Here is a 26,146-nt window from a genome sequence, read left to right as displayed (position 1 = left end):
CCTAGTCACATCACATCATGTTTCCACCAGCCCACATAGTGGCTCCATGGAATATGCATGAATTAGCTTGATACACTAAACGAGTTTACTTATCGTCTTAATATCGTCTTCTAGCGTCAATAGCGCAATGGTTTACGGGCCCCCTAACAATGTAACTTACTTTTGCAATTATAATATAACTTAAGAAATCAATCATTAATATCTATTAAATATATTTATAATCTAGCATTAATGTATATATATTATTTTCGAATTGGTCCCCATGGCTACTTTTAAGTAAATACGCACGTCAACTGTATTGGAATATTAGTCCTATCGCTTGACATCGAAAAATCTTTTTAATACTCCTTCTTTAGTGTAGTGGCCTCTGAATGTTTAACTAGTGTTAATGGAGACAATTAAAATCCCCAATAGCTCTATCGTATCCTGCCATTTGAATGATTTAAAACGCCCGGGGCTATTGTAGTATGTCGTCGTCGTCGAAAAATTAAGATTCCTAATATTTTTTAAAAACCAACCTGATATTATCATTTTTTAGTATTAAGTAAATAGGATATTAATAACACACTTTACTTCACTTTCAGTGACTCAAAAGACGTCGTGATGAGGCACCCGAGGCAATCCTCGAGGTACTTGCTGGAGGAGAATGGAGACGGGTCGGAAGCCGATTTGCTGGGTACGACTCCGCCTCGAGCTCGTATCAGGGATAAGGAGAAGCGAAGGTACGAAGGATTATTAAGGAATTGCTTGAGCGATGTTGTTTATACATATCCAGGTAGAACACAGAACCACTGAGTTTTCACGAGCTTATTCAAAAATCTAAATATTCTTTACTCAAGTAAGCTCATAAAAGCACTTTTGAATCGCTTAAATTAAATTAAATGTATATCACCACCGGCACCCAAAGTAGATTCCACCAAGAAGAACAGACAAGAAACTCAGTAGTTACTCTTTTCCACCATGTTTAATAATATACAATCATTTCAATTTTTTTTATATATCCTAGCCAGAAAGGCCTTAATAAATACTAAGTACTAACTACGCTAATTCTTTAACAAGGTCTTGTTGTGCAGTGTTGCACGTGTAAATGTTCCAATCCACAGAAGCGCTATTAAAAGTAATTAGGGTTTAAAAAAGAAAACTATTTTTACAGTGACAGCAACCCTGTTACATAATGTCATTATTTTTCATCTCGTCGTCGGCGGAAAAAAACTACCCGCGCTAGAACGGCGTGGACTCAAATCGTATCTCCTTAACGACCTTCTGCGGTAGATAGTAAGGGGCTGTTACTACATGGCCCGGCATGTGTCATTAAATCCTTCTAAAAGGATTCGTTGTATAACATAAATCTAGTAACAGTAAGTTGAAGTAACATTACTGCTGGTTATGGAAACCTCTCGTTTGAGTAGGCTTAAAGTTCCATCACGCTGCTCCAGTGCGGGTTGGTGGATATAGTGAAAGATTTTCGTCCGATGTCATATGCAGGTTTCCTCGCAATCATTCTTTTCACCGCCGAGCACGAGATGAATTATAGACATAAGTTAAGCATGTAACTCACACTCGTTTGAACCCGCTATCTTCGCTCAACATTGAAGTGTTTTAGCCACTAGGCTCAAATCAAATCGATAAAATACATAAAAGGCGATAAAGATCTCGACGCTCGACAAAGCGATACTGGATTGGTATAATGAACGGTAAAAAACTCGTAAAAACAGTTCATACGTGCCATTAAACATGTACTTATATTGAATATTGGTTTTTCCAAAAATGCAGTTCGAGGTTATACAATAAGTACGGGGAATAAATAAGTCATTTCTAACTAATAGCTAAAATAAATCAGCATTGAAAGTACGTCGAAACGCATCAAGTGATATCCACAACCTCGCCACATGAATACACCTGTAATCATTTTTGTTGTTTTGTTGTATAGCTCGGGTCGGAACGTTAGTTAGGAATATATTGAATTTTATTAAACATCATTCAACTAACGTAAGACTCTTTTTAATATATACATTTTAGAAGCATCTTTTGTTTGCAACAAGAATTTGAATATTATACAAACACGATGCTCGATACACGCTCAGATATAAATCTAGAGTAAACATATCACAAAAATTGATCGATTATATAATATAAGATAATACATTTTTCAATTGAATCTAAATCAATGCAATAGAAATAGGCTAAATAATCTTCTCTTCGGTATCTGGTGTTGTTAAAAAAGTATAAAATATACTGACGTGTTACTTGCAATTTCTTTACGATTTAATAAAATATTTGTATTATTAAAAGAAAATCTGGTATCTGTCTGTTTTTTTCCTCTACTTTCGTAGTAACGTATCGTATCGTAGTTGTATAGTAATTATTCATAAGTATCAATCCAACGGTAGCTTCTGAATCATTTCGACAATTTTACTATTCGTAAGCAAAACGAATCTTTTCCTGAATATTATATTCCGGCCATTAAGTTGCATATCGTTAGCTATGAACTAACATAAGATCAATTTATTTTGGAAACAATCATCATTGTAACACAAATAAATATGGTAAAGATTAACCAATAGTTCTCTATATAACAGATGTATATCTAAATTTAAATATGATTGTTGCATCATATCTATATCGGTACATTACGTTTATCCAAAGCATTTCATTGTTAAGGGACAGAATCCTCTCATGTGTAAACTGATTTCAGTGACGAGTCACGTATCTGTGTGACGGCACTAGTGTTGGTGTTTGTGTGACGACTGATAAGGTATCACACGCCACGAGCGCCGCGCGAGTCGCGCGACGGCAGTAATTGTCCCTAATCACATGCAATCAACTAAGCTCTACGGTATCGCAGCTTTACAAATCGTTTTATAATTAACTACGGTGTCCGATCAGCGAGATATTAACGTCTAGTGATAATACTATTAGCCTGTTAGTTTCCCACTGCTGGGAAAGTGCCTCCTCCCCTTTTTGTTTTGGAGCTTACTCCGTTACATTTACGTATGTTGTAAATAAAAAAAGTCAGTGTGAGCTAAGTTATTCGAGAAGAACGGCGAGCTCCAACCCCAACGAAGATATGCTGATGTTTAAGTCAATAGGAGTATTGTATTCCGCCTAAAACAAATAAAAGCATTAAGTAAAAAAAGGCACCGGCAACTGTGAGCGCGTGGTTGTTATTAAATAAATAAATTAAAAAAAAACCACTGCGCCATCACAGCTCTCGCGTGTCAGACGTGATGCCGACACGAATACACTGATGAGCAAAGCCCTCTTGTCTAGAGGAGTAAACTTGAAAGTTATTCAACCAGCGTCGATAAGAGAATTCACGTCTATTAACAAGAACACCTGCGTCTATCACGACGAGTTGTATCATATAGAATTAGTTTTGAATGGCAAATGTCTTTGTTAATTTAATTTCTAAGTTTCGGCGTGTATAGCACCTCTGTCAGGACATCAATTCTGCATTGATGTTCGGCGATACAATAATTAGTGATAATACGCTTTAACAGTATTTTGGTTATTTTAGCAGTACAGTCATTGCGAATAGTTGAGTCACAAATAATATATCCAAGTTTATCGCGTCGTAAGATGTTAAAAATGCCTTTATTTGCTTATTATCGGACTGATAATAATATTCGACTCGATACTGATAAAGTATAGTAATTATATTCTCAAAAATACCTACGTGAGTATCACTACTTCCGTTGCGAGTGATTCATTAATGTGCTTTTGTAAATAAGGCCAACTGCGTCTGCATCAGGGATTCTCTCTCGAAGCACGAATTCAATTACATATTAAAGTGGATACAGCTTAAACACTGACTGAAAGAATCATTTTATGTATACGGGGCTCAGGATAAGCTTATAACCCAAAGCCGAGTTTCCATTAATAAAAAAAGCATATTATTCCATACAAGATTATATAGATGATACAAAAACGTTAAGCTAATACTTGTTGACTTTTAGGCAGGATATATTATATGTATTCATATATAATTGTATAATGGGAAAGAGGAAGTGATGAGTTTATTGCCGGTACTCCTCGGTTGAATCTACACTCCGAACCGGTGGTAGCTTCACTTAATATGGTTTGTTAAATGACGATTCAAAAGTGCTTGTAAAAGTCTACTCGAATAAAGTATTTTTTGATTTTGAAGACCCATTGTTTCTTTATCTACATACGATACAAATATTGGAAACGTAACCTAATTAATTTAAAATAAAATTAAAATATTCGAAAATTTCACGTTCTTAAAATCTTGAGTATCATATTCAAAGTTCTATATCAAAGATTATTTTGGTCCATTCAAGGTCTCGGTAAGTTGTTTAATGATCGTAGCTCACGGATTACGTGGAAATAAAATCTAAATAGTTTACTTGTAGCCGAATATTAAATACAAGATCGTATAGACGATAACAAAGCGTAGAGTTAGTATTGATTTAAGTCTGTATATAATTTATTATTTGAATTGTATTTCATGAATTATTTAATTAGTGATCAAAAGTTGCTACTGAGGCTCTTGCCGACGGCAAAATTTTATCGTGTAATATGATTAATCAAAAGTGCTTCCAAAAGCCAAATCGATTGCCGCATGTTTTGGTTTTGATTTAAAAAAAATTAATTACTCTGGTTAACGAACATTACTCGTAGATTTATTTTCTCTTTATCAAATGTTTATATTGAAAACTCATTACAGGAACGTATTCGACGCGGGCTTAAGTATACAGAAAACGTTGGTGGAAGGCAAGAATTACGATGAAATTTCACCGTCACCACCAGGTTTGATTCAAAGTTTTAAGTATAATGTTTTATTTATTATCTGCAATTTCAAGGATGTACAATTAAAATAGCTTAAAAATTGAATGAACGCCTGGATGGGCCTCAATCTCACCATACATGAACATGGGCATTTAAAGAAACATTAAGAAATACCAGTACAAATACCATAGGAACTAATGGATCTGCCATTGCGATTTGGTAGTATATTTAGGTAGTATATTTGAAAATGGTGGTACCCACTTAGGTTTAATTTTAAATAGATTCAAGGCAACCTTATCCTGAATATGTAATAATTTTGTCCATAAGAAATAATTAACCGATATCAGTTTTGTCCGATAGAACGTCTCAAGAAACGCTCGAGCCTAAAGCTCATCAGATCCAAGGAACGGGACTGGAAGGATGGGCAACGAGAATCCAGGGCGGATTCGTTACCGTCACCCAGCCCTCAGGCCGGTGTGCCCACTCTGGTAAGAATAACTGATACTCTTATGATTACTACTTTTATTAATTTATTAAGTTTAGTTCATTTTTGAACTAGTAACATTGTTGTAAAATAAAAGTCTATAATATAAAATACTAACGTTAGCGGAAAAAAATGCATTGGTCAATTCTTACGTTATATCATCAGCTATAGAAAAGTAGTGTTCATTTCAGGTGGAATCCTGTAGCCGCTTCATGTCGCTGACCTCTCGTCTCAAGTGTCGAGCGGCATACGAGAATGAGGTCCAAGAGAGGTGCTCGGATGAAGAGCTGCCAGCCAGCAGGGTCAACTTCCACAACACATTCAGCATGCTCATTAACATGGGGAATATTGAGAAGGGGTGTCGGCGTACAGTAAGTTTGTCATTTCTGTCTTTTTTTTTTTTTTTTTTTTATGTCATAGGTGGCAAACGAGCAGGAGGCTCACCTGATGGAAAGTGGCTACCACCGCCCATGGACATCTGCAACACCGGAGGGCTTGCAGGTGCGTTGCCGGCCTTTCAGGAAAGAGTACGCTCTTTTCTTGAAGGTTCCCAAGTCGTATCGGTTCGGAAAAACCGCCGGCGAAAGCTGGTTCCACAGAGTAGTTGTGCGAGGCAGAAAATGTCTTAAAAATCGCGCTGTTGTGGATTTTCGGACATCTAGGTGGTGCGGGTGATATTTGGAATTTAGAAATTTTTGTCTGTCTATATATGTATATTATGTAGTATTACTTTCTTTCTGAAGACAGTTTTCTTTAAATAGTTCTAGAATATATTTTCTTATCACTTAAATGAAGAAGTATTCAAAAATTGACAATAAATATTAGGATTTATATAAAAACTATTTAACATATCTTTTCCAAATATCGTTAACGTTTCAGATAAGTTGGGAGGAGCAGGTCTGGCAGAACGAGCTGAAGGATCTCATTTGGTTGGAAGTAAAAGCGAAGCTTGCCGGTCGGACGCTCAGCCAGCAAGACGCGTATCTTTGTGCGCAGAGAAACATTATTCCCTCCATCGTGCAGAGAATTCAGGAGTACAAGTATGCTAATTATATCGACGGTAGTTTGTAATTATAGAACAGTCTAGAAACTTTAGTTTTTATAGACTAGCTGAAGCTCCGGGAAGTGCCTTGTTGTCATAAAACAATGATTACAGATTCGTGAATCCAGACCCCTGCAGGAATAGATCACAGAAGCTCGCCATAGACGGCTCCGACGACGAACTGCCCGACCAAGCAGACGGAACGGCCGGAGACGAGGACGGCGAAGGTACCTTAACATTTACTGCTCAGGATATAATAACAATATAAACTCGATTTATTTTAAAATATATCCATTCGAGCCCGCGGTGAGCGCGGTAAAGTAAAGCGACCGTGCGCAGAGGCGCCGTCGGGCTGCGTGTCGGTGGACTGCGGGCGCTGCGCGCGCGCCGTGGGCGCCGCCATGCGCGACGTGGCGGCGCTGCTGGACGCCTACGACGCGGCGCTGGCGCTGTACCCGTCCGCCGCCGCCGCCGCCGCCGACCACCCCGCGCTGGGCGCCGCGCCGCTCGTGCACCGCCTGCGCGCCATGTGCCTGTGGTACAACACGGCGCAGCACATGCGCCTCAAGGTGCTGTCGGTGCGCCGCATGCTGCGCACGGCGCGCCGCAAGGCGCACGCCGCCGACGCCGGCAGCCGGTGAGGCTCCCGGCTCTTCGCTCGGACCGTCGGTCGGGTGTGTGTAGTCGAGCGATCTACTGAAATAACCGGTTTCGCTCGCAGAAAATCGTCGGTGACCAGGTTACCCGGTCACGTTCGATTCAACGTCGGCAACGACACGAGCGACTCCAACAACAGCGACACCAGCGGTCACTCGGAGGGCAGAGAATCGGTAACGGAGGAGAGGGGAGACGTCGACGGCCAGACGTCGGACTCCTCGAATAATCCAGAAAATGTACAAGGAACGGTCGACCCGAAGACGGACGTTGCCGTCGAGACTGAGGGGAACGACGTTCCAGACGCCGGTGAGTACCGAAGATGCTGAGCAACTTTTATAAGAATGATTGTAACGGTTCATTTATTTTCCGAAATGTATCGGTGTCCGGCTGAGACGTGGTCCCTGTGAGCAGGCCCGGCGGCTGCGCGCGTGGCGGAGACGTACGCCAGCAACGAGAGCGGCTACACGTCGGAGGCGGAGCGCGACGCGCCGCACGACGTGTTCGAGCTCGGCCCGCTGGGAGACGTGGCGCGGCTGCGGCTGCTCGGCCGCTCCGCCGTGTCCGCGTACCGGTACGATACGCGGCCGTTGTGTTATTACCTAATAGCACAGATTTTGCTGACGCTTTTGAATACATATTTCATCGCCTTCGACCCTCGAGCTTGATATGGCTAGCGTGGGCCGAATTACTTATCAATATTACTGTTTAAAATTTAATTACACTGGAACACATAGATATGATAGAATATTTCATTAAATTATTTTTCATATGAGTACCTTCAAACTAATCCCGATTCAATCGGTGTACCTCAAGAAGCAAACATGGGTCCACTATTATTTGTATGTTTGCATTATTGCCGATAAGAATTATATTCAGCGATATATTTAAATGATACAGTTGGTATCGACTACGAGTATTTATTTTTATTTATTTATTTTATTTATTTATTGTTACACCATCAACTTATCACTAAGCACTTAAAATTAATATCTGACTTGGGCAACATACAAAGTGATACGTCTTTAAAGGTGTAAACAATATTTATATATTATTATATATTAAACATATAATTTATAAATTCAACAGCGATTATCATCACGAGATGTTGAAGACGCAAGGCGTGCGTCGCTGTCTGATGTTTATGAATAAGATGTGCAGCAAACTACTCAATAAAGTTTATCTCACGCTGCTGGAGCCGCAGGTCAGTCGTCTCTACATAAATAAATAAAATATAGTGGAAAACAAATAGAATACCACGCTCATAACGAGCAACACTGAGTTAATGAGTTTTCATATGTTTAATTATTTTTTTTGGGAGTCAGACTACTTGTGATATGACCACTTTAAATTATGAATCGTTTAATTATTACAAATATGACGTAGTTTGTATTTTTTTTTTACTTTTATTATGTTATGTTAATCGTCTTACGCACACATAGATATTTTGGACGCACGAGCGACACACACGCGCACGCCTATAACTTAAGGCGGACGTTGGAGAGCGCGCCTTCGCGAGTGAATAGTTTTTGATCAATATGGTGTCCTGATAATAAGGTGTCACCTTCGTCTATTAATACTGGAACTGTGAGAAATTATCAAGAAATTGCTGTTAGTTAGGTAGATTAATTGGGTCGTACCTACTCACTCGAATCCCAGTGATAACTTTACAGGAAAAGAGATAACCACCTAAAGCCTTACAGGAGAACGATGGCCGTTAATCAGAAGGGCATTTGTGAGTTTTTGCTGTGTAATTTATAACGTATACATATATCGGAAATATGACCGTTGTTCTGCAGGCGGACAGCTTTGGAGAAGAAGATACGTCGGAAGTGTTTGAAGGCGCCAAGGAGACAGAAAATAAGGCTGACGAGAATGACGACATTAACAACACGTATGAGTTTCGCAGGTACGTATTTTACTTACGTTTTTTTATGTAATAGCTAGGCGGACGGCCAAACGGGCACCCTGGTGTCAAGTGGTCATCACCACCGTGGAATATTGACCACTCGTTACATCGCCAGTGCGCCACCAACCTTGGGAACAAAGATGTTTTCTATCTTGTGCCTGTAGTTGCATTGGCTCCCTCACCCTTCAAACCGGAATACATATGTTGGTGTCTGGCGATAAAATACCTGATGAGTGAGTGGTACCTTCCCATATGGGCTTGTACGAATCCCTACCACGAACTAAATGCTTTCATTTGTTTCAAGGTTTTTTTTATTTATTAGATATGGTTGCTGGAGTAAGGAGACCCTGTCCATGCGCTTGCCCTCCTATCGCAATCATTTCCTACTATTGACCAGCATCAGCATGGAAGCAGTGCACGACTACCTCTCGCTGAGGATGGAGGGCAGACCGGAACACCCCTCTTGTCTCACAATCAAACAGGTAATTCAAAGTTAATGATACTACTATACATATTAAAATGGTGTTGAAAAAAAATAACTCCACGATAATCTCTGACCGCATACGGGTCAATTAACAATGATTTTAAATTTAAAAATGATTTATTCGGCGTCACGAGGAGATAGGGACCGCGCCGCAGTGTCTTCTTGTACCTGGATGGAGAGATAAACGTTAGAGACAATATTTTTAGGTTTAAATAACAAACGCAATAGGTTTTTACTTTCACTGTCATAAATCGATTATCAAACGTATAAAAATAAGGCTCAGATTCTAAATCGTTTCAGTTAATATTTTACAATAAATCTGCAGCTGATCCACGAGTTGAAGGAGGGACTGGACATCTCGGCGGAGGTGCGCGCGTCGTTCGCCCGCAACGTGCAGGCGGCGCTGTGCGGGGCCACGCCCGCCGCGCTGCGCCAGCTGCTGCTCACCTACGACGGCACCGTGGCCACCGCGCTGCAGCAGTACCTGTCCTACCTGCGCATCATGTCCGAGAAGGAGTCGCTGAGCCGCGCGCAGCTGGCGGGCGAGTGGGCCTTCACGCAGCGCCTGGCCGCGCGCGCGCCGCCCGCCGCCGCGCTGGCGCCCGCCGCCTTCGCGTGAGTACCGCGCGGGTATGGCACGGGGGGGGGTCAGAGCCTCACTGAATTTAAGCGTTTTTTCGCTTAGAATTAAGTTAATTCGGCGATCCGAAAAGTGATGTCACATATTATTATTCGTTTCTTACCACTTTCGTCCGCAGAGATATGGCGTGTAATCAGCTGAACAGAGTGCTCAACCGATTTGAGGAAAAGTTTGCTCATGTTATGGAACTCGAGAAGAGCGACCCTTCCGACCTGGACAACCAAAGGTGATATATATTATTATTGTATGCTGGAATAGTATAAAACAGTCGGTTGACAGATTCGATCAATCAGTGCAACTGATACGTGTGAACATAAGTTAAACATGAGAGAGGACCAGCTCTACCGCGACGTAACCTCCCGCTCGGCGCAGGTACCTGGTGTACGCGCTGTGCCGCGAGGCGCAGTGCATCTACGCGGGCGAGCGCGACGCGGCGCTGCAGGCCGCGCACTGGGCGCGCGCGCTGGCCGCCCGCCTGCCGCCGCCGCTGCGCGCGCGCATCTTCGTACGTAGCCCTCGGCCGCCGCCCGCCGCCCGCGGCCCCCGCCCCCGCCCCCCACGCCCCTTCACACGCCCGTGCGCTCCACAGAACAGCCTCATGGCGATCCGCGACTGCCTGGTGCGCCACACGGCGCTGATCCTGAAGAGCAGCCGCTCGGCGTCGCTTTCGTCGGCCGAGCTGCCGCGCGACATCCGCGACAGCCTGGGCGCGCGCGTGCGGGAGCTGCTGCTGCAGGTCTACAAGCTGGGCTTCGAGGTGAGCGCCGCCCGCCACTCGTCATGTCATGTCGCGATACACCCATATATACTTATATTTACGAACCGATCGAATCATTTAAGAGACCTACTCGCTTTAGATTCGCGACTATGTTTGTCACTTGTGTATACACACATAAGTAGATAATGAATTTACACATAAATGACGTTGATTTCAATAATTTACATAAAACAGTCCTTCATAAGGTGACATCAATTATTTACACTAAAATATTTTCCACTTTCAAATTAACATTTATAGAAACGGAATTAAAGCAGTTTCTGAATTTTGTAATCCCTCGTGTTGATGAAATAATAAAAAAATCCGATATTGTTAATATTTCATCGATATTTTAGTTATCTCATTTTAACATTTAAGCATAATCCTTGCTGTGTTAATACTAACAAATGGGAACGGAATTGTTATCTTGTAATTATTCTGTTTTTAATTTAAATTATTAGGTTACAGCCGTATCCTAAAATAGATAAAAAGATAATGTTGTTTTGGTTTTTATACTCATATTACCTAGAAATAGTCGGCTATTTAGAAATCGCATGCAGGCCCTTTATTTCATTTATGTGTCTAGAAATCTTAGGGTTTTCAGTTACCTTTATAAAAAAAGTAAATTTAACTTGCTTACTTTTATTAAAAATAACAAATTATAGTTAAGAATAACATATTTAAGCCTTCGATTCGCTAAACATACTAAAGTTCGTATTTATTAACCGCAGTAAATAGTGATAGAAGAGATATAATTGCATGTAATTAATTTTAAAAGTCATAGATAATATGTAATATATTGCATAAATATAGATTTTAAAAAATCATACCGATAATTCAAATAAAATATTAAGCACCCACGCAATTACGCACGTACGTACGCACACAAGTACGCACGCACGCATGCCCGCAGAGCGTCACTAACCGCACGCAATGTTGCAGCTGCACACCGAGTTGCACAAATTCGCGCAGACCCCCTTCAAGGATCAGCTCGAGCGTCGAGCGCGTCGTTTGCGCCCCTCCTCCCTCCAACCCTCCCGCCCCCAAACCCCTCGACTGCGGAGGAAAAGACCGGAGACTATGCTCATACACGAGTCCATCAACCCGGTAATGACCGCACTCCGAACGGGCGAACGCCGTCGGACCGGTCCGCTTCGCTTTGGTTTCGGTCGTGTTCGTGTTCTAAGCTTCATCATTGCGTTTAATTGTACTTACTCTTCGTCAGTGTGGATTATTTTTATTCATTGGACTGACTTCACTGGTTTGGAGAGTAAAGTCTGCTTTATTTAAAACAACTAATATGCGCCTGGTTTGGAGCTTTATTTGTGTGACGTACCGATTGTTTCGAATCATCGTAAAACATCAGCTTGTATAATCGTCGACACACTTCGACTATTTTAGAAACGTAAGGTTTGATGCATCTAACTATGGTGGTGGTCTGGTGGATTTTTGGAACTCCTACAACATTTATGTCTGTCGTGAAATTACAATCGATGAAGGTAAATTTGATTCAAAATAACGTAATTATTCGTTTCAGATTCACAGGGAACTACACCGATTCGCGAGCAGCTCCTCCCCGCGGCCGCCGGTCCCGCGACCCAGCGTCACGGAGTCGCCGCGGAAGTCGAAATTCCTGAGGTCCGAGAGCATCGGCGAGGAGGTCGAACCGAGCGGCCTCGACGAGAGCGGCTTCGACGGGACGGGGGTGAGTCGGGAGACGGCGCTCGTTCGCCCGTAGAAAGTCAATTTCTGCATAAGATTATAATTATATTGAAATATAATGGGGTGAACCTAAATGTCGTGTATGACGGCGGCGGGCCCCGGCAGGCGGCGGCGGCGGCGGCGGCGGCGGCGGCGGGCGCGGGCGCGGAGGCGTGCGCGGGGCGGGCGGCGCGCGCGGTGGTGCAGTTCGCGCGCTGCTGGATGTCGTTCGTGGTGGAGCGCTGCGAGCGCGGGCGCGGCCTGCGGCCTCGGTGCGCCCCGCCCGCTTGTATACGTGACTTATTTGCTCGGAGTTATCTGAGTGTTGCTGTGCGAGGCGACAATGCCGCCGCTCTAAATAACAGTAGAACAATATTGACACTCACACGCCCGTGAGAAGATACGGAGCGTTATTTTTAATTGCATATCTTTTGTAAACCCATAGAAAAATAAATTGTTTTAATTTGAAAGTAGGAAATAGTTACCGTCGTCCAGCGGAGATTCTATTCATTTTAATTATTTTAATATCAATAAAATAAATAATATGAGTACATTTTTATTTAGTATCTTAATATATTATCGTTTAACTGTAGGTGGGCGAGCCAAGGATTGGAATTCTTAATGTTAGCTTGTGATCCCTACAACACGAAACACTTAAGCGATGAGGAGTTCGAGGTAAGAAAGGCTAAAATAACTAAAACTGTTATAAATTAATAATTCATGTGGATTACACGGTCTATAGACAACGTGTGCTTTCATTCCGTGTCATTAGACAATAATATTGTAAACTATTGTTTCAATTATCCGATACAAATAACTTGTCGCTTGCATTCCATGATTACACCAGAAGCCTTCCCGTAATCGTTAGCTCAATTGAACGAACGGTGCCATCGAATACGATACTCAAATATAACAAATTAGATTTCCCGTGTGTGACGAGTGCTGGTACCTCGCAGGAGCTGAAGCAGCAGATGGACGGCTGCATCTCGCACGTGGTGGGGTCGCGCGCGGCCGCCGCCAGCCAGCCCGCCGCGCCGCTGCGCCAGCGGCACCGCATACATGTGGGCGACGCTTTTTACACTTACACTGCACTACCGAGGTTCTGAGTACGAGCCCGGGTCGGGCCGATAAAAAGTTTACTTGGTGGTAGGGCTCTGTGAAAGTCCGTCTGGGTGGGTACCACCCACTCATCAGATATTCTGCCGCCGAGCAGCAATACTGTTGTGTTTCGGTTTGAAGGGTGAGTGAGCCAGTGTAGCTACAGGCACAATGGACGTAACATCTTAGTTCCCGAGGTTGGTGGCGCATTGGCGATGTAAGGAATGGTTAATATTGCTTACAGCACCATTGTCTATGGGCGGTGGGGACCACTTACCGGCAGGTGGCCCATACATGCTCCTCCGTCAACCTATACCATAAAAAAAGGTTATTGGATTTGCTGTCGAAATGTTCTCATTAACAATCCGAAGTCAGAAAGTCGGTACACTCCCGTGCCTCGGGAAGCCCGTAAAGCCGTCGTCCCTAACCTCTTTCCGATCGTGTCAGATTTGCCGCCATCGGATTATAGGAGTGAAGGATAAGGGGAGTACACCTGTGTTTGCACACGCCTGTGCGCCACACTAAGCCCGCGTAGTCAGCTGAGCGCCCATTAGTTTCGCTACTGAAAACATAAAGTCGACATAATTGGAACTTTGTGTTTTAATGCAATTACCACCTAGTGGTAATAAGTATCGACCGGACCTACGAAAGCGACTTTTTGGATGTTCAGTTTACTAAAAGGACACGAAGGACCGTTCGTCCTCCGCCTGATCTTTCTCCAAACGTAATAATATGATACCTAGTATTATAATTACCATTAATGATTGCAGAGTCCTCTATCGAGCACGAGTAGTACGAACAGCAAGGAGGGCGCGAACCCGCCGACGCCGCCGAGCGAGGTTGACGCTCCACTCATATTGCACAGCCTTGACGATGACGGTAACTTAATTTTAGTACAATTCAAAGGTACATATATTTATGAAGCCCGGATTTTTATATTTATTAAGTATAAATAAAATCCATAGCTCACAGGAAACGCATCGTCCAAGCCATACGGCAGCTCGACGAGTGTCGCGACGAAAAACTTCAGACCTCGAAAGCTGTCGGCCGAGTGTTGGAGTCGACCATCAAGAGCTACGAGCCGAAGCTGCGACAGTTGACCTTCAAGTGGCAGAGGGGGCTGAAGATCGGCGCCGGCACCTTCGGCAAGGTTCAAATGTCAATTCACCGGTGTCGTGAGCGACGGGGATTTTTATTTTTGTTAAACGCACGTTAAAACAATCAGCATTTATTGCATTAACAATCCGTGAAGTGGCGAAAATTTTTCTTAAGAGGACAGTCCTTGCGGAACGCCAAAATAGCGCTTACTGTTTTTAAAATATCTTAAAACTGGAGCATTGATTATGGATAAAAAAATACATTCAGTATCTCAATAGATATATCTCAAGTTTCACCGCATGATATTTATAAAATTTGTATCAATAACCTGGTAAATTAATCGTCAACATCACTCCAAACACTGAAATCGACCTTTTCTATTAACATTTTTTAAGCTATTTAGCGACTAGTTTATACATGTATTTTTGGTTAAATGGGGACACAGAAGTGTAAATAATAAGTTCACCGTGTTCAATTTCTATTATATCTCACAATATTATAGTAATTTTTATTTAAATATTGCTTACTTTTTGGCATTCGTCGTCCATACATTTTAGTATGGAGAAAATAATTTGACGGTTTTGACTTATTATTCGACATCGCTGTCAATAAATTTTCAGTCCCTCCCCAGAGCCCAAGGTGAGAGCACGTCAATTTTTATTTCGAGCCGACTCTTATAATTTCGCAAAACGTCTACGCACACATAGACAAGTTAGCATAAGGGTGGGGCGCGAGTGTCGTGGGACACAATTGTTAATTTTTATGCTGCGGAGCTGAGTCTTCCTGTCAGGGACGATAAATGAGAACTCCACTGAAGTTTGGAATCCAATGCTATTCCCAAAAAAAAACCGTGGTATTGGCTACATCAAGACGGCCACCATTTAAAGATATATTATAATTTTGCTATCTAACATTGGGTAGGGTAAAAACTACACATTTCGTTTTTGAGTATTCAAAACTAAATTATTTACTGTAAACCAATCGTGTATCTGTGATAATGCACCGTTCACATCGTCATAGTCAGTTTTTTCCTCTCATTTTTTTTTATTATTTTTTTTCGTCTCGTGTTCTACACAATCAAATGCTTTAGACAAATCACAGAATACTCCAATAGCATTCTGTGATTTTTGTCAAGCATCGTAAATATGTTTAAGAAGTGCTATTCTCGCATCAGTTGTCGAGCGACCTCTTGTAAAACCGAATTGCTCACTATGAAAAATAGTATTTGTACCGAAATGGACGAGAAGTTGATTTAAAATATTTTTTTCGAATATTTTACTTAAAAATAGAGTATTGAAAAAAATTATATTTAACTTCGTTATTTATATTTATAAAATTTAAGAAGTGATTATTTAATGTGTCTTTACTTTAATTTAATTCGGTATATCTAGCAACCTTAAAATATCAAGAAAATAATTATTATTATTTAGTTAGACGAAAGCAGTTGAAACAATAAAAATCATAATTAATATTTGGCATCTTATTGCACTCTGACCGCACCCTATGCTAACAAATAATTTATAATTGCGTTTGCGAGTGACAACCTTATAGCTAATACATTACTCGTACTTAAATGTATTTTTATAAATCCTACGTTATGAACATGCAATGAAAATTTAATTTATTCGTTGCACCGAAAACAAGCAACTAATTATCTCCGGGGATGCGTACGATACACTGCACAATGCATCTGTATTATTGAAAAGTACCTATGTGTGTGTTCTAAAATTAATTCCCACGCTGACAAACTACGCTCTTAAACTATAAAGCGTTAATAGCTCAACAGCCATACCGATCGCCGAGCGATGTAGTCCTCACCTTTCAGCTATTGTCGTCCCAACTCCTACAACAAGGACACAAATTTTACTACTACATTGAGATAAACATTGTAATAGTAGTAAATTCTTTATTTCTTTTAATACTTTAAAAAACCCCACCAGCGAAAGCCTAAACAGAGCTGGCACAGGCGGACGTTCAAGCGAACGTTCGCGACGCTAATGGCGAAGTCCGCGCGCAGGTGTACACGGTGGTGAACACGCAGAGCGGGCAGCTGCTGGCCATGAAGGAGCTGAGCGTGGCGGCCGGCGACCGCCGGGCGCTGCAGCGCGCCGCCAACGAGCTGCGCGTGCTGGAGGGCGTGCTGCACCCGCACCTCGTGCGCTACTACGGCTGCGAGCTGCACCGGGTACGCGCCACCCCGCACAACACCCCCCCACACACACACCGCCCGACACGCTCGTGACCCGCCGCCCGCCCGCAGGAGGAGATGCTGCTGTTCATGGAGCTGTGCGTGGAGGGCTCGCTGGAGACGCTGGTGGCCACGTCGGGCGCGCTGGCGGAGCCCACCACGCGGCGCTACAGCAAGCAGCTGCTGAGCGCCGTGGCCGAGCTGCACGCGCGCGCCATCGCGCACCGCGACATCAAGAGTGAGCGCCCGGCACTCGCGGCATTTATTCCTAATGTTTCCATCATTTCACTCTCTCGCCTCTTCTACAATCGAGGCGATCGCTGACTACGACTAAATTAACTACTCCATTTTCAGAAGTGAAGAACATGTTACGGTCGTTCAATCAATCAATCAAAATATACTTTATTCAAATAGGCTTACGAGCACTTTTGAATCGTCATTTAACAAACTATTTAAAGTAAAGCTAACACCGGTTCGGAATGTAGATTCTACCGAGAAGAACCGGCAAGAAACTCAGTAGTTACTCTTTTTCGACGTCTAAAAATACAGTCATGTTAGTTAAATACAATTATATATGTATGTCATGTCTCCTGCCTGGAAGTCAACAAGCATTAACTCCACGCTTTTTTATCATCAATATAATCTTGTATCGAATAATATGCCCTCTTTACCAATGTATTTTTTACAATTGACTTGAATCTATGAAACGGCAAAGTTAAAAATGTCTGCGGAATTTTATTGTAGAAGCGGATACTTTGCCCCAAGAATGATTTATTGACTTTGCGGAGTTGGAAACTTGGCGTTCTAAGCTTATCCTTACTTCTTGTGCACATACAACGATTATCACTGATTTTATCAAAGTGATCAATGCCACTGTGAATATACATAATATCGTTGTAAATATATTGTGACGCAACAGTCAGTATTCCTACTTTGTTAAAAACATCCCGAAGAGAGTCTCTAGCTCCAAGATTATAAACAGACCGGGTTGCTCTCTTTTGTAAAATAAAAACAGATTCAATATCTGCAGCATTACCCCAAAGTAATATGCCATATGACATAATACTGTGAAAATAACCAAAATATACTAGACGAGCGGTATCAATATCACTTAGTTGTCAAACTTTTCTAACCGCGTATGCTGCGGGGCTGAGTCTTCCTGTCAGGGATGATAAATGAAGACTCCACTGAAGTTTGGAATCCAATGCTATCCCCAAAAAAACCGTAGTATCATTTATATATACGAGAAATAGAAAGGGACCCAAAATTGATCCTTGTGGCACACCCATTTTTAACGAAAACTTGCTGGACTCTGACTTAAATATGAAGCATTAGATTGTGGTATATTTTATACGAACACAATGACCGGAACGATACGAATGCTGCAGGTGGCAACATCTTCCTCACCAACGACGGGCACTGCCTGAAGCTGGGCGACTTCGGCTGCGCCGTGAAGATCCGCGCCAACACCACCGCGCCCGGGGAGCTGCAGGGCTTCGTGGGCACGCAGGGTGAGCTCCTCCGCCGCCGTTGCGAATTTAAGTCATCTCGTGAAAAACATCGAGAGCAAACCTGCACGGGTCGAGTGAAATTACACCGCGCGTCTCTTATAGTCGTGCTACCGGTTAGTCTTTTCCCGATGTAAAGATGAAAATCGGCGATACATTTCAGCGTACATGGCGCCCGAAGTGTTCATGAAGTCGTCCGGCCACGGTCGCGCCGCAGACATCTGGTCGCTGGGTTGCGTCGTCACGGAAATGGCGTCTGGAAAGGTACTTATTTAAATAGGATTCTGCACGAATCCTTTGTGAGCCGAGCTAGCCCAGTGGTTAGAACGCGTGCATCTTAACCGATGATTTCGGGTTCAAACCCAGGCAGGCACCACTGAATTTTCATGTGCTTAATTTGTGTTTATAATTCATCTCGTGCTCGGCGGTGAAGGAAAACATCGTGAGGAAACCTGCATGTGTCTAATTTCAACGAAATTCTGCCACATGTGTATTCCACCAACCCGCATTGGAGCAGCGTGGTGGAATATGCTCCATACCTTCTCCTCAACGGGAGAGGAGGCCTTAGCCCAGCAGTGGGAAATTTACAGGCTGATTATGTATGTTATGTTATGTTTACGAATCCTTTGACAATTAATCGTTAATAGCTTTCTGACAGGCGGCTTTATATGAAAATGCGTGCACATAACGGCTATACGGTTACTGTAAGCCACTGCCGGAGTGTAAGCTTTAGCAGCAGTACATGTCACTTGCCTCGTTTGACTTTTACTTAAAATAAGTTGACCTTGCCGCTAAGTCGCTACTTATCTCTAGTACGTATTGGGCTTACAACAAAGTTAATATAAATTTAAGAGTTTTGCTTGGTCTATTTATAAATTAAAAAAATATATTTATGTTTTTCCTAAACTGTTCATCTCACTATGATTAAGGTTGCTGAAGAGCTCTGCGCTTGAAAGCGAAGTCCTTCACTCAAAAAACTTATATTTCTATCATTAAACATTCTCAATATTTAACGTCGACCTTTAGTATAATAAAACTGTTCGATTATTTTTTATAGGTCTGAGAATAAATATCATGAGTATTGTTTCCAGCGACCGTTTTTCGAATACGACAGCAACTATCAGATAATGTTCGTGGTGGGCATGGGAGGCCGTCCACACATACCGGAGACCCTCTCGGAGGAGGGCCAGCAGTTCTGCCTCAGCTGCCTCACGCACGACCCCGACCTGCGTCCGCGGGCTGAAGCCTTGAGTCTTCACCACTTTCTGATGGTACAGAGCGTTTATACTTATAAAATATAAAAATATTGTATAACGAGACTTTAAAACAAGTTTTATGTCAGGTTACTCGAAACTCACTTAAGAAAACGATTGTGAAATGTGTGAAAATGATATGAGACATTGAATAAAATATTATATGTAAATTATCGAAAAAGCGTATCACCAAGTCATGTAAGTCCGGTTTCATAATTTCACGAGTGAGATACGAAGTGAGCTCTTACAGAAATGAAGCGATGAACGATCACAATACTCTTGCGAAACAGGATAAGTATAATATATGAATAGAATAATCAAACATTAACCTTCATATCATATTTTTTTTAATTGTCGTACCGTCGTTACGTCTGATTTTCCATAGCACAAGTGCTTTAGCTACTTACTTTGGGATCAGAGTAATGTATGTGATGTTGTCCAATATTTATTTATTTATTTAATTTTTGTATTGTTATACCCTGTTCAAGTTAGCTTGATCTTTTTGACAGACGGGCTAGTGATGAGAAACAGAAAATATACCATAGATAACAGTCGATGGAACGATGGAATGCGTAATTCAAATTAGAATTCAATTTTTTTTAACTTATTTTTCTAAAAAGAGTTATTATACTAGCTAAAGAGACCCCAACCACTAGCCAGAGACCCCAACAAAAACGACCCCCGTAACAATAACTTAACAATGATCTTTAATAAGGATATTTGTAATCTATATTTGTAGCACTTACTGCCTATTTTTCGCGTCTACCGTCCGACCGATGTAACATTGTGCAAGCGTCTATTATTCTCAGTGTTTCTATTTAAAATTTACTTAGAAGCAATAATATATATATTTTCGGATCACGCTTGAATCTTTAGGAACTTTTGTATTATATTTTTACCATTTTTAAAATCATTATATTAAGAAAATAATATGTTTGTCATTGCAAAGTTATGACGATCAGAAAAAATTACGTCTGTCAAAAAGATTAAGCTATCTTGTGCAGGGTATCCTATATAGTAGTATAGTAGATTTGTCAATTTGACGAATAAGATTCATGGGATCCCTTTAACGACCCTCAGACTGCGCCGGGCTATATCCGCGTAGGTTTTTTGTTAGATTATGCCAGTATCATACGAGCAAATGTAAGAGACGGAAGATATTCAATAACTACTTTAATATTTGCATTGTTTCAGGTGAAATCCGATGAGGATTGTAAATGTGAAACTGCATTCCTTATCACATAAAGCATTTAATGTTCACTGTATTTGGTCAAGAAATATACAATGAATCGCATTTCATACGAAAGACTCTGTATTGTCGAAGGAAAATTTTAAAAGTATTTCAAATCGTTTTATATTCAAAGCCATATTTTTATATTGAATAAAATGTAATTAAGAAAAAATGAAAATTATATGGAGTCTATATTTTTAGGAAAATATGTTGTAGATCTCATTTTGAGATAATCAAGGAGTTTTAAATGTAGTAGCTACTATATTTAAATAATATGCTATTATAAATGCTATGAAAAAAAAATGCATTTATGGTTGCAGCTTACAAATGGCAGTTTTATAAGAAAAGTATATATATATTGTGAAATATAATTAGTTAAATTGCGTGCCATTGTCAATTAAATTAACTTGTAAAGCTCTACATATAATGTAATAACGTTATCTCTACTAAACGGAGAACCTGCGACCGTACACCAAACATTCCTATTGAGATGAACTTTTGCACAGCAGTTAATGTAATGCATATCTCTGGTCGCTGGAGAAACCTTTAGGAACAAAGATTTAAAGTCACATTACAACGCATGCCGACCCTTAGGTACTTAGTGGTTATATTAAATTATGAATATATAGTTATAAGTAAACGTGGATGTGTCACTTTTTATACATATGACTAAATTATAAATTAAATTATGTAAAAGTAATGAAATTTTACAAAATGTTTGTTAAGTATCTTGTGTGGTAGAACTTAAGCGAGTAGCGTTCCAGTTGTAAAATTATCAATAATAGATATATGTTATAATAAATCGAAATGTTATCTACTTTTGAAAATAAATCAACAGTTGAATTTTTCACTCGTCGAATGTCATCGAAAATTATAGAACAATTTTTTTAGTATTTATTATTTTAAGAAATGCAAGAGCGTTTCAAGTGCATACGGTATTCATTTATATAAGCGGTCATAATAGCAACACGTAAATAATGATTCTACATTAATGTGCAAATAGGTTTCTATAATAAATTATTCGGGAAATTATTAATTTTAATGAAATCTGTCAATGTGATATTTACAAGGACCCGATCACTAGTTGGTAAGAATGTTTTAACGTAATCGAACAAATTCATAAACTTTTTGTACAAAAGAAATATTGTTATATAATTAAATGAAAATATAGGACGCGTCCATCCGACTTCAATGGGCGGGACATCGCACGCGGAAGGCACAGGACTCTACGTTAAATTGATATTTAAAAATCTACATACATATAATTTGTATTTTATTTAGCTGCCTTAACTCTTAGTCGGTGCGCACGCACTAGACCCTTTGTGAGCACGACCGTCACTCGCACGCCGATAATTTAACTTGAGGGGGGGGGTCTCTTCTCGAGTGAACAGATCTATGTGTATTGTATCCAGTGTATACAAGCAATTCCGTCGGTTTGCATCGACAATTTTTTGCAAACATGTAATAGATTTTTCTTAGCTAAAGGAGACTAAGAACACGGTAATTTTTTTTTATACATGTATATTTGAACTGTCCTGTCTGTATGTTGCTATTTATTATGAGTCAGTACCTCGTGTAAAGTGTTACTGCTATGATGGTCAAGAAGCACGCTTATACAAAAGAATGTAGACTCAGTTTCGAATCACTAGTCGACTAATAAAAATTATTCGAGTTTTCGAGTACGAGAGAAGGAGGAAGCCAGTCCATTTGTAAGACGTTTCCCTGTTTTCATAGTGAATTTGCTACCTGTATATAATTATATGACCACGAGGTGGACTAAAGTCCGACTTAGTCGGAGGTATTTGGAGATAAGTCGTTTTGAAACGATTGTATTGTAAATTTAACGTCGTCTCGCGTTTGTTATATTTTAGCATTTAATATATTGTATGAACTGATTTATGAATATATAATTTGATGTTTTATATTGCTTTTCATTTTGTTAACCCCTGACAAGACAGAGAAATGTAGACGCGTTATTTCGTTATTACTACACTTTACTGGCGGGTGCCTATTAACAGGATACATGATGTAACAATATTGATATTCATATTTATATTGACCAGGGTAATTGATAACGATAATGATTCGTGTGAGTGAGTGATACTAGGGGTGAAAAAGAAGAAATTAGATTTATCATAATAATAAATATTATTTTATTATTCACTAGTTGTCGCCCGCGGCTTCGCGCGTTCTAGCGGTGTTCGGTGTATAAAAAGTAACCCGCCATGTCCTTCCTTTGGGTTCAATCTTAGTTCAAACGAAATCTCATCAAATTCTTTTCACCTTAGCGTAATAGACAGACTTTGCATTCATAACATTATTGTAGATAAGTATTGCATTACTATATTTTTATTGTGATTGATTATTTGCGTGCAATTAAAAACTATTTTGTTTTAAAAAATCGTCGAAAAAATGGAACTTCTCACACGCATATTGTACTTAAATACAAGCACTATTTTTCAGTAAATATAGTGCCTTTAGATATTTTCCCCACATTTACTTATTGGTCATCTTGAATAATAAACCACAATTTGCGTTGGTCTACATATGCATCTATTCTTTCGTTACTCCTAAGTTGCCTGACAGGCTGACACATGTTAAAATATCGACAGTTGTCAGTTAAAAATAAGACACCATGTTCCACAGATAAAATTTATTAAGACATTAAATTGACACAGATACCTTACGCTAGTGATATGTTTCATTTCACTCCCTGTTCTAACATTTAATAGATATAATAACAGTGTCGAAACTAACACTCAATATGTTTTGTGCCACAATTATTACTACAACTAATACAATATAAGTTGGATAAAAATCCACGAGTAAAGACGAGGAACTAATTGCAGCTTCAATACTAGTTTTTAATATTTAATAATTCTATTCCAAACATCTCGTTATACACTTTTCGATTTATTTTCATTTCTTTATTATATGAACACATTAATTTAATTTGAAATAGAATAATACTATGAAAATTCTACAATAAACAACATACATTTGCTAATACAAAAGTTGCCAAGTTATGTACTAATGAACAGCTAGTGTTGCTCTATAACTTTAGCAAAAATGTAATCAATAACTCAGTTAATGTTCTCAATATCGATAGATATTTACGCTTTCGATTTGGCTAGGACTGTTGTTGAGTATAATTACGAATACAATAATTTATAATATATTTCAAATCAATAAGTATGATATAATTAATACGCAACAACATAGACCTGTTTATTAACATAGTACGTGTACATTTTTTTTTATAACATCAAATATATTTTTTAAATTGTCTATAATAACATGGCGAACAAATAAGACATAACGCTTTGGAAACAATTTGTCTAAACATTATCACTAACATTCCTAATGATAATCATATTTCTCTGATATGTGTTTGATTTTAAAGTTTTTTTTTAAATTTATAAATCTACCGAATATAGAGATAAGTACCTACATTAATTAGCATGTATTTTTTTGACTCTTTACAGTTAGGTTTTTTTTTTTAATTTGTTATACAAGGCGTAAAATATAATGTTTCATATGTCATATAATTTTTTCTAATAATACAACATTTATGTATACGTTAATAATTACTATGTAAAGTAGGAATATATCGTAATATACGTCAATAATATAATTATGTTTTAAGCCCTATTCTTACTTAACTACCATTCTTTTATTTAACATTGATATGTTGTTGATATTCCTGGCCATGTCACTCATGATCGACATTTTGATATGTATAAGTTCCCGTATCTCTAATCTTAGACCTATTTAATTTTTTTTTAAACCTGACGTCACATACATAAAACTGCTATATGAAGTTAACTAAAATCTATAGTTAAAAAAACTACTAGATAAATAATATCGCTTACATAAATAAAAAGGGCGGACTAACAAATGCCAATTATGAAACATGAATTAAAACTTGACAAACCTTTTTCTTTAATCACCAAACCAACCTCTGTGAAAACCATAAAATAATGGTTTAGTGTTCAAAATGTATTGAAAAATGTCATAAGTCGACAACTTCGATAATACGCTTTGCGTTCAAGACAAAGTTGAAAATAAATATACAAACATTCATAACAACGCGAATTCATATTCAAATATATAAATATTCTTCTCCTACAGCTATTAAAACAGAATGTAACAAAATAAATAGAGTTTTTATGAATACAAGACGCAACAATAATTTGGCAAGACGAAAAAATCTAATTAGAAAACTACGCTTATACTAAAAAAAGTTTATTTTACAATTCTAATATTTTTGTTATCACCACAGCATTGACAAATATTCGAATAACATTAATATATAACGTTTAAAATGAATATTATTTTAACAATTATATATATTTAAATCTAAATATCTTGTAAGACCAAAAGGAAGTGGACAATTATTATTTTGTATGACAAAACGCTACTAGCATTAAGGATAGCGCCCATAGCAACAGCAGAACTATATAAAAACAAGCCTTGTGATTACAAACGTACAACTGGCAATAAAAACTACAACATGTATGTATATAGATAGGAATCTTTTAAAAGCTTAGATTTATTTAGACATTAGTCTGTATGTTTATTATCAAAAACAAATAAATATTATATTTCCTATAAATATATGATATATATTTTATCAATTTTATGTTTAAATAACGACGTTAAATTATGCTTCTTCCACGCGACACGATTTGATTGGCAATTTACTCTAATTGTTAATCAAATTGTCACATGTAGAGATGTTCAAGCGTGCCAAATTCGAAATCGGGTTAATTAGAATTTTAAGTGGATAACGATTGCGAGAACAGTGTTTTGTTGATTAATGGAGATAAATATTATTGAGAAATTGGGTCTGTACAGAGATTTCCTTTCGAAGTTATATCGAAGGAGATTTATATAAGGAATTATGCGAGGCAGTTCTCCACTTCGTAGTGACAACTTTTATGTTATAGAAATGAAAGTATCAATCGCTCTTCTAGCGTCGAAGTTAAAATAAGTAAGGAAATGTCACTGTGTGGTATTTATTAAACTGGCAATTTAATTTACCATCGTGCCAGCCAGACCGTACACACATTTGCACATCATTCGTTTAACTGCCGATTAAATCGTACGAATTGGATTGGCTTCAATATGTGATAATTTATTTATAAATTAACAAATATATTTACAGATATATAACAGATAATAATCATAGATACTTTAATAGATAATGCTGTCAACATAATATTGACTAAACATATGTGTGATTATATATTTTACCTCAAGTAAGTACAGTACGAGGATAATTAAAAGTATAACGACTTAGTCGGTTTTCAACGATTCGCATAAGACTTGACTCACGGCAATAAAATAT

The 26,146-nt window shown here is 39.3% G+C and overlaps 1 protein-coding gene across 1 annotated transcript in view; it reads left to right on the top strand.

The window, feature by feature from the left end:
• The window catches only part of LOC113401503 (uncharacterized), a 31,626-nt gene extending 10,702 nt beyond the window's left edge, over nucleotides 1-20,924 (top strand). The window contains exons 2-30 of the mRNA XM_064216552.1: nucleotides 585-722; nucleotides 4,688-4,770; nucleotides 5,110-5,237; nucleotides 5,425-5,604; nucleotides 6,113-6,273; nucleotides 6,390-6,502; nucleotides 6,615-6,912; nucleotides 6,997-7,238; nucleotides 7,344-7,503; nucleotides 8,019-8,133; nucleotides 8,729-8,838; nucleotides 9,161-9,320; nucleotides 9,648-9,937; nucleotides 10,081-10,188; nucleotides 10,335-10,467; nucleotides 10,552-10,719; nucleotides 11,662-11,826; nucleotides 12,257-12,445; nucleotides 12,547-12,692; nucleotides 13,014-13,095; nucleotides 13,377-13,481; nucleotides 14,289-14,397; nucleotides 14,484-14,668; nucleotides 16,634-16,801; nucleotides 16,877-17,042; nucleotides 18,193-18,315; nucleotides 18,476-18,576; nucleotides 19,404-19,583; nucleotides 20,760-20,924. Of these exons, the coding sequence (XP_064072622.1) occupies nucleotides 585-722; nucleotides 4,688-4,770; nucleotides 5,110-5,237; nucleotides 5,425-5,604; nucleotides 6,113-6,273; nucleotides 6,390-6,502; nucleotides 6,615-6,912; nucleotides 6,997-7,238; nucleotides 7,344-7,503; nucleotides 8,019-8,133; nucleotides 8,729-8,838; nucleotides 9,161-9,320; nucleotides 9,648-9,937; nucleotides 10,081-10,188; nucleotides 10,335-10,467; nucleotides 10,552-10,719; nucleotides 11,662-11,826; nucleotides 12,257-12,445; nucleotides 12,547-12,692; nucleotides 13,014-13,095; nucleotides 13,377-13,481; nucleotides 14,289-14,397; nucleotides 14,484-14,668; nucleotides 16,634-16,801; nucleotides 16,877-17,042; nucleotides 18,193-18,315; nucleotides 18,476-18,576; nucleotides 19,404-19,583; nucleotides 20,760-20,810 (4,357 nt within the window). The 3' untranslated portion in view covers nucleotides 20,811-20,924. The remainder of the gene's footprint in view (nucleotides 1-584; nucleotides 723-4,687; nucleotides 4,771-5,109; nucleotides 5,238-5,424; nucleotides 5,605-6,112; nucleotides 6,274-6,389; nucleotides 6,503-6,614; nucleotides 6,913-6,996; nucleotides 7,239-7,343; nucleotides 7,504-8,018; nucleotides 8,134-8,728; nucleotides 8,839-9,160; nucleotides 9,321-9,647; nucleotides 9,938-10,080; nucleotides 10,189-10,334; nucleotides 10,468-10,551; nucleotides 10,720-11,661; nucleotides 11,827-12,256; nucleotides 12,446-12,546; nucleotides 12,693-13,013; nucleotides 13,096-13,376; nucleotides 13,482-14,288; nucleotides 14,398-14,483; nucleotides 14,669-16,633; nucleotides 16,802-16,876; nucleotides 17,043-18,192; nucleotides 18,316-18,475; nucleotides 18,577-19,403; nucleotides 19,584-20,759) is intronic.
• The last annotated feature ends 5,222 nt before the right edge of the window (nucleotides 20,925-26,146 follow it).

The sequence above is a fragment of the Vanessa tameamea genome, chromosome 12, assembly GCF_037043105.1.
Source record: "Vanessa tameamea isolate UH-Manoa-2023 chromosome 12, ilVanTame1 primary haplotype, whole genome shotgun sequence".
Taxonomy (NCBI): Eukaryota; Metazoa; Arthropoda; class Insecta; order Lepidoptera; family Nymphalidae; genus Vanessa; species Vanessa tameamea.
The sequence above is the reverse complement of the archived record's forward strand: the minus strand, read 5'-3'. Positions and strand labels throughout refer to the sequence as shown.